At 39.5% G+C, this 8,185-nt stretch overlaps 1 protein-coding gene across 2 annotated transcripts in view; it reads left to right on the plus strand.

Moving 5' to 3' along the window:
- Positions 1 to 4,784, plus strand: part of cep76 (centrosomal protein 76) — an 11,087-nt gene extending 6,303 nt beyond the window's left edge. The window contains exons 9-13 of one of the 2 annotated variants that reach the window (XM_088410261.1): positions 2,111 to 2,277; positions 2,932 to 3,091; positions 3,365 to 3,538; positions 3,843 to 4,060; positions 4,322 to 4,784. In XM_088410261.1, the coding sequence (XP_088266387.1) occupies positions 2,111 to 2,277; positions 2,932 to 3,091; positions 3,365 to 3,538; positions 3,843 to 4,060; positions 4,322 to 4,460 (858 nt within the window). In that variant the 3' untranslated portion in view covers positions 4,461 to 4,784. Of the gene's footprint in view, positions 1 to 2,110; positions 2,278 to 2,931; positions 3,092 to 3,364; positions 3,539 to 3,842; positions 4,061 to 4,321 lie in introns of those variants that run through there. The other variant, XM_088410262.1, reaches the window with a different exon arrangement.
- Positions 4,785 to 8,185: the final 3,401 nt, after the last annotated feature.

Below are 8,185 nucleotides of genomic sequence, written 5' to 3' on the forward strand. Positions count from 1 at the left end.
GGGCTTTCTCACAAAGTAATATTCAGGTTTGTCAAAAAATTAAAGCATCTAAACTTTAGTTTCAGCATTTGCACCTACGCGCACATTGCCTCACCCCGCCCCCCTCCCTCCCCCCATAACCGCAACAGCATAAAAATCCTCAAATATTGCTTTAGTGTGCCTTATTATTTGACTCACAAAGAATAAAATGTTTTTGTTTTTTAGATTTGCATGAATCTAATAATTTGTGTTTTTATATGATATTTAATTTATTACAGCATGTGATAGGATTTTCTGAGAAGAAATATTTCTGCAGTTATGCATTTTCCTGCGGATTTCCCAAACCACCACAGGATAAATGTTTCCCGCTGCTCTGCTGTTTGTGCCTGGCAAGACAGACACAACACAGCTCTCACAAAGTGGCGCTTGTCAGCTATGATTTATGACTTTCATTCCAAGAAAAATTAATTTAGCCTCATCTGTCCCCAGTCTGTTCGGATGCTGGCATCCATATTAGCACTACTGGGGAACATCTATCATTCGTGAGTTGTGGTGAGCTCCAGCCAGTGTACTGCAGCAGCAGTCAGCTCTAGTCACACCTCTTTAAAGGAAAACATGTTCCAGGATAGAGATGCTTGCATGCTGCTTCTGACACAAAGCATATTAAAAATATCGAAATGCAGCAGGTGGACATTTAACATTACTACTGTATTGTGAAAATCAGACAACAATTTTATGGCATTTAAGCAATACAAGATTAAATTGGTGCCCTCTTAAGGTATCTTGGTTTTTTAGTGCACAAACTATGTTGAAATGGTTTCATTTAGAACGACTAAGTATTGTTTTATTACCATGTTGTGGAATTACAAACCTTTTTTGGGGGGGGGGTTGCAATTACTCAGATGTACACCAGAAAGTCTCAGTGCCCCTCACCTCAAAAATGGGGCTACACTGGCAAATTGTGAACACAAATTGTTCCTACCTTAAATTTGCCATCATATTGAATGTTTTCTGTATAACCTATCATTTTTCAGGGTCAATTATTAAAATTTGTATTGTACAGTAAGTAAGGAAGAGATCTTTGTCTCACAATTATACATCAGTCCTCTGTACAAGATATTGACAAATGAAGACAAAGTGTCATTTTGAAATATTTATTTAAGTTTTGTATTCTGACAATTCCCCTTTCCACAAAAACAGTGGGTGAACGACAACTGATACTCTAGTCTTAATTTTGATTTGTTAATACCAACCACTAGAATGTAAGATGCAAGCTTTGTTATTTGATTAGGTATCGCAAACCTAAGTGACTTGATGGACCAGTAAATTAGAATCTTGATTCTTATGTGAATTGATTTTTGGGAACACTTCTATTGTCAAGCAATTCCGATTTTTAACTAATTGCATAATTTTCCATGATTGCGACGAATCGCTTTTTTCTACTTCGGTTCTCATCTCATAATCTTGACATTAATGTAAATATCATCAAATCGAAAATATTTTTATTCAAAAATGCTTCCAATAGATCACCTTATATTCTCATAGACAATTCTCAAAACTCTTAAAAGAATGTATCGATTTAGAAAGTGTTCCGATGCCTCACTTTGATCCTTCATGACAACCTTATTTTTAGTGAACATTTCACAAAAGTCATTGTGCTTCACACAACCAAAACATCATCTCTAAATTACATAGGTCTGAAACTCCAGTCCTCAAGGGCTGCAATCCTGCATGTTTTCAATTCTTTCTCAAACACACCTGACTCAAATGATTAAGATCATTTTCAAGATTCTGCAGAGCTTGCTGATGAGTTGCTGATCAGTCAATCATTTGAATCAGTGGTGTTTGAGAGAGAAGAACGGAAAACATGCAGGACACCCGCCCTCAAAGACTGGAGATTGAGACCGATGCTCTAAAAACATTAATAAACAAAAGAGCTGAAGACATTCAAAGTCAAAGCAAAGAGAACCCTATTAAATTGAATAAAAATAATGTACAGTTTCAGCATTTAAACACATTTACATACATATAAGACAACATATAAGCATATCTATATTATTGGCTGTGAGAACAACTCTCAAAACACAAAAAAGACTCATGAATTCTAACATTTCATTTGTGTCTCCCTCAGGGGGACTGTGAGGACCACTCTACCCTCTTGTGCAGCCTCCTCCTTGGCTTTGGCCTCGATGCATATGTGTGTGTGGGCACCAAAGCTAAGGGGACTCCACACACCTGGGTCATGACCCAAGGTACTGATGGAAGTATAACTTTCTGGGAGAGCCTGACTGCACACAGGTACATATCGACTATTAAGCTAACAGTCCTGCTTCTGAATTTTACAGCCTTATTGACTTAGTACAGAGGTGGTTCACACGTGTATTTATCATGTTAATTTGAATGATAGGTTTTTAAGGTTGCAGCATCTGCTGTAATGAATCTTGCCAATCGGTCTCAGAGATCAGAGGTGGGAATCTTTGACTGTCTCACAATTCGATTCCAATTTTTGGACTTTTGTGGCTGTGTTGCCTTCGTGCATCACACAAGTCACAATCATCACACCAAAAGACTGAATTGCTCTCGATGTCCACGCATCACATTTTAGTGTCAAACTGCTCGTTTCGGTCAAGGCGCTGGCGACTTTTCTTTCAGTCTCTTGATAAAGCTGTGAATCAGCTGTTTCAGTTGAAAAACCTTTAGGATGGTATAGCGTATATTGGCTTCACAGTCTGCATCATGTAGATAAACCTATGCCCTCAATCTTTGCCTTCAACGAGGACAGTGCCAGTAAATTCTCCATCTTTGTTTACGTGTGTCCTGCCGTGCAAGTGTGACTTCCAACGGGCTGCGTGGTGGCATCATATTAAATGAGGATTTGAAATCTTCAAAGATTCTTTTTTTTTTTTGATACACCCCTATTGAGCATGCCTGTGGTTCCAAATGTCTGGTCAGATACCTACATCAAGCCATCGACCCTGATGCCCCACCTTTGACATCCCAGCCTAAACCACCATACCCCTACCGCACAGTGGGTTGCGTCTTCAACCACCAGAGCTTCCTGGCCAACTGTCAGCCATCTGATGCTGTGGAACTGTGTGTCTTTGACCTTCAGGTAAAAAAAAAGTTGCTTATTTTTGTTATCATCCATCCTTTCATTCATTCCTTCATTCTGTCAAGGGTCATGAGCGTGCTGGAGCCGATCCCAGCTGTCTTTGGGCAGTATGCGTGGTTAACCCCTGAACTGGTTGCCAGCCAATTGCGGGACACACACAGAAACAAACAACCAAATGCAGTTTTCAATTGAATTGTTGATATCAGGTTGACCGAAAACATAACAAAGCAAGCTTTCTGTTTGATATTTAGTATATGATTTCCCTCTTTTTAGAATCAGTCTCGATGGAAAGCAATGAGTGAAGAAGCTCTGAAGACCGTGTGTGATGCTGGCTCCTCCAACTCTCTGCCCCCTCTTCCTCCACTCAGCTCATCAACTCTTGATGCTGCTGCTGTCAGCAATCAGCTGGAGCTTGAGATGAGGTACTTGATCTCCGAGCACAGGAAGGTAGGACATAGTGATGCAATGGACACAAAGTGTCCACTTTCAGGACACACAACGACGAACAACAATTTATACACACAAACACGCTTAAGGACAACTTAACGTGACTAACATACAGTACCATGTCAGTTTTTGGAATGTAGGAAGAATTTCCGTTTGTTCTATGCACTAATTTGCAAATGAAAACCCTCCAATAGCCACATATCTTATGTTGAAGATTATAATCGTACATACACATTCAAGTTATTATGAACCAACCACAGATGAACCTTGTCTAATGTGTTTGTGTATCATCTTTCTTGTCTAGGACTTGAACCTGTCAACAGTCTGGGATGACCACCTGTCCTACTTGCTGTCCTCAGCCTTGTCAGCCTATGAGATGGAGCGTTGCACAGGAATCTCATGTGGAAACGAGGAATTTCAGGATGCAATCAGGAGGGCTGTCCCATACGGGCACACCTTCAAAGGCTTCCCCATCCACTTTCTACACCGCAATGCCCGCAGAGCTTTTTCCACATGCCTCAAGTAAGCTTGAAATAGGGCTTAATCCAGTCAATTCAAATCGTATATCACCTTTGCAAAATTGATCTGAAATTATGTTCCAACTGTTGGAAAAACGTTTAATGTTTTAATTAACACAATTCTCTTGGGATAATCCTAAAAACCCACAATTCTGAATAAACTTAGTTTGTGTTAGTTGTCCCTCTATTGTGACAATAACTTCACTGCCAATATTATTTTATGAAGTAATTCACTCTGAGTTCTGTGTCTTGTGTTGTTGCGCAGGTCCCGATTATGTGAGGAAATAGTGTGTTGTCGTGGTGACCACGTGAGGCAGGCCCTCCGGGTTCGAGTCTTTATTTATCCAGAGAATTTATGTGCCGTCTGGTTCATGTTTGCTTGTAAGTATCGCTCTGTGCTCTGACAGCCACAGCTTGATGTCTGCTGCAATGTCAAAATGATCATTTTACAGCACTGTGTGTTGCACATTGAAACTTTAGATTTTATTTTGTAAAATATTATGGTTCATAAAATAAAAGGTAGATATTTTTATGATCGTTGGGACAGGTTTTTTATCCCACTCTCTGTGCTTTCAATGTTTTTGTTATACATTTGTTGTAAATAAAGCTTTACACATTTTAGTGAACTTGTTAGAAATATTTGTAATACTCTATGATATTTTACCACAATACAATCTGTGTTTTTTTTATACTTGACATTTATAAAATAAATTTAGTTTTGGTCTGAATTTATTTCACTATATTGCAAAATAAGCAGTGTACGAACACATCTACAGTACTGTATTTACAATACTGTATTTAAAGGACACTGTCACAGCAGTGCAGCAAATTGTGATATTTTAAATTTAGCAGCAGACAGATGATTGATGAGCAGTCATTAATTTAATGAGGAAAATGATGTGCATCGTATAGAGTGATCTTTCAAGGACCCATCCACCGAATCCAACTTTATTGTGTTTTGTGCAAATTACCCATTTTAGTTTAGTGTGAAACCGAAGGGTAAAATCTGCACCTTGTGGTGCCTTCTTTGTACCACCAGACATCTGCACTAGATGGCGTTTAAGGATCAAGTTGATGCGCTAGTGACTTCAGCGTAATGACATGTCTCAAGGACTGTTGAAGAGAAGTAAACCCATCGTATTTACTTATGTTTTGTAGCAAAAATTGAACACAATATTTTATTAATATTTTCACAAACGCTCACAAGCACTCCTCTTAAAATGTTAGATGCTTTTTATGAATGGTGCATCTGGCTTGAAATACTCTATCAAACCTGCATGAACACGTGCCGCGACTCATTCTTTCAAACGCTACAAAGCTCCTTTCCAATGAATGGCACAATAAGTAAAAAAACAATTAAGTCATGACAAACCATGAATTATAAATTAAGCACAAACGCAGCTTCTGATGTTGCAATGGTCTGACTGGTCTGCTTTTTTTGCAAAGTGTTGCCGGATTAAACTATTGCTTTAAATTGCCTGTAAACAGCTGAATGATGTAACAACACTTCCGGGATTTAACATGAGCCCATAGTACCCACTCTTGTTACGTTTCTCTCTTGTACACTTGACACTCATACAACCCCTTAAGTAATGTGGGTCCCCCAAATTAAAGAGAAAAAAGGCGAGGCAATGATGCGTCAGTGTAGGACAAGGCACAATTAGTCGCTAACGTTGGCGGCTAGTTGCTAACCAGAGTGTTGAACTCTAGCCGGGCTCACGATACTTGAGGTGAATTCAAATTCATTTGGACATTCCAAATTCGGGCAGAAATTACTACCTCTATTATAGATTTGTTTATTAATTCACTTAATGATCTGATATTACCAACTGTCTAATTTACTTGGCAACAGTAGAATAAGGTGAAAATCTGCACTTATTTTTTTCCACTTCAAGTGCTGTACAGGGGGTGCAGCATTATTAGGCAAATTTGTTTTTTGACCACATCATCCTCTTCATCTTACTCCAAGCTGTATAGGCTGGAAACCCTACTACCAATTAAGCATATCAAGTGATATGCGTCTCTGTAATAAGAAGGGGTATGGTCTAATGACATCAACACCCTATAACAGGTGTGCATGGGGCGCAGCACTCTTAAAATTGCCAAGCTTTCAAAGCGTGATCATCAAACAATCAAGCGTTTCATTCAAAATATTTAACAGGGTGGCAAAAAGCGTGTGGAAAAACCAAGGCGCAAAATAACTGCCCATGAACTGAGAAAAGTCAAGCGTGCAGCTGTCAAGATGGCACTTGCCACCTACGTTGCCGTATTTCAGAGCTGCAACATCACTGGAGTGCCCAAAAGCACAAAGTGTGCAATACTCAGAGACATGGCCAAGGTAAGAAAGGCTGAACTCGACCACCACTGAACAAAACACAAAAGCTGAAACGTCAAGACTGGGCCAAGAAATATCTCAAGACTGATTTTTCTAAGGTTTTATGGACTGATGAAATGAGAGTGAGTCTTGATGGGCCTGTGGCTGGATCAGTAAAGGGCAGAGAGCTCTAGTCTGACTGCAATGCCAGCAAGGTGGAGGTGGGGGTACTGGTATCATCAAAGATCAGCTTGTGGGGCCTTTTTGGGATGAGTCAAGCTCATCCCCCATTCCTATTGCCAGTTTCTGGAAGACACGTTCAAGCAGGGGTAAAGGAAGAAGTCTGCATCCTTCAAGAAAAACATGATTTTCATGCAGGACAATGATCCTACTTGCTGTCAACGCATCCAAGTACTCCACAGCGTGGCTGTCAAGAAAGTGTCTAAAACAAGACAAACTATTGACATGGGCTCCTTGTTCACCAGATCTGAACCCCATAGAGAACCTGTGATCCCTCATCAAATGTGAGATTTACAAGGAAGGAACACAGGACACTACTCTGAACAGTGTCTGTGAGGCTGTGGTTGCTGCTGCACGCAATTTTGATCGTGAACAGATCAAAAAATAAAGGTTTTTGAATGTCAAAAATGTATATTTGTGAATGTTGAGCTGTTATATTGGCTTCCCTAGTGAAAATAAATCATTGAAATGGGTATATACAATATTTGTTAAGTTGACTAATAATTATACTGTATACGCACAGTTATAGTCACCCGGACCCACAGATATCCTTCTAAAATAGCTAAAACTAATAAAGCCCCACTCCATCTTCCAAAAGTACTCAGCTTTGACATTAGTGAGTCTTTTGGGTTCATTAAGAACATGGTTGTTGTTCTATAATAAAATGAATACTCAAAAACCTGCTTAATAATTCTGCACTCCCTGTATTAAGCTATTTCTTAGGTTTCGGCAGATCACACCTAAAACATATCCCTTGAATGATTTGGTTCAAAGCTGTTCAATCTTTAGAAGTAATGTTTTGAAGGCATGACTATCTTGAATTACCTTTGCATCTTCGCTTAAAAACAAAATACTTCCAGCATGTAAACACATTGACAGCATTTTAGTTAAGTATTGCGTTGCGTGATTGACAGGAAAGTTTGGCCTTCATTAAAATACTTGATTAACTGACACGTATGATTATTATCGTCATTTTTGTCTGCTGCTTTGTATTGCAAGCTTTTTATTGCACGGTTCTGTTTTATGTCAAACTTTAATAAACATGTCTGTCAGGCGAGCCAATTAATTTCCTTACTTTCTAATTTGCATTTTTGCCTGCGCCCCTGAGTTGTTGAACACAAGGATCAGTCGGGATGCTGAGAGAGAAAAAGCGAGTTAATGAATAATTTGACTTCTCCTGAATTAGTCACAAACACACCTAAGCTCCACAGGAAGAATATATAGCTCCGGAAGTGTTTGATGCTTGGGATGCAGGTTCGTTTTCAGCTCATGTAAATCAGCAGTACTGAGGTGTAATTGACTAATGGGACCTGTGGGATAGCAGCTAAAACGGGAAGTGGGGGGAATGCAGGTTCCTATCATAACCATCACTCACACCTTACATCGCAACAACTCTGCTGGCATGCAGCGCCCGCCTTCCTGTGAGACATCTTTGTCCCACCTTTAGTACCAATTTACAGTGGTGTTTCGATAACGGATACACCACTTATGCCAGGTGCGCTTGGTTAAAACTTCAAACGATCCAGTTTGTCAAGCAGAGTGCTGGAAGATCCTAATGTAAGCCCTGCATTGTAA

The sequence above is a fragment of the Hippichthys cyanospilos genome, chromosome 3 (genome assembly GCF_059441005.1).
Source record: "Hippichthys cyanospilos isolate Australia breed blue-spotted pipefish chromosome 3, RoL_Hcya_1.0, whole genome shotgun sequence".
Taxonomy (NCBI): domain Eukaryota; kingdom Metazoa; phylum Chordata; class Actinopteri; order Syngnathiformes; family Syngnathidae; genus Hippichthys; species Hippichthys cyanospilos.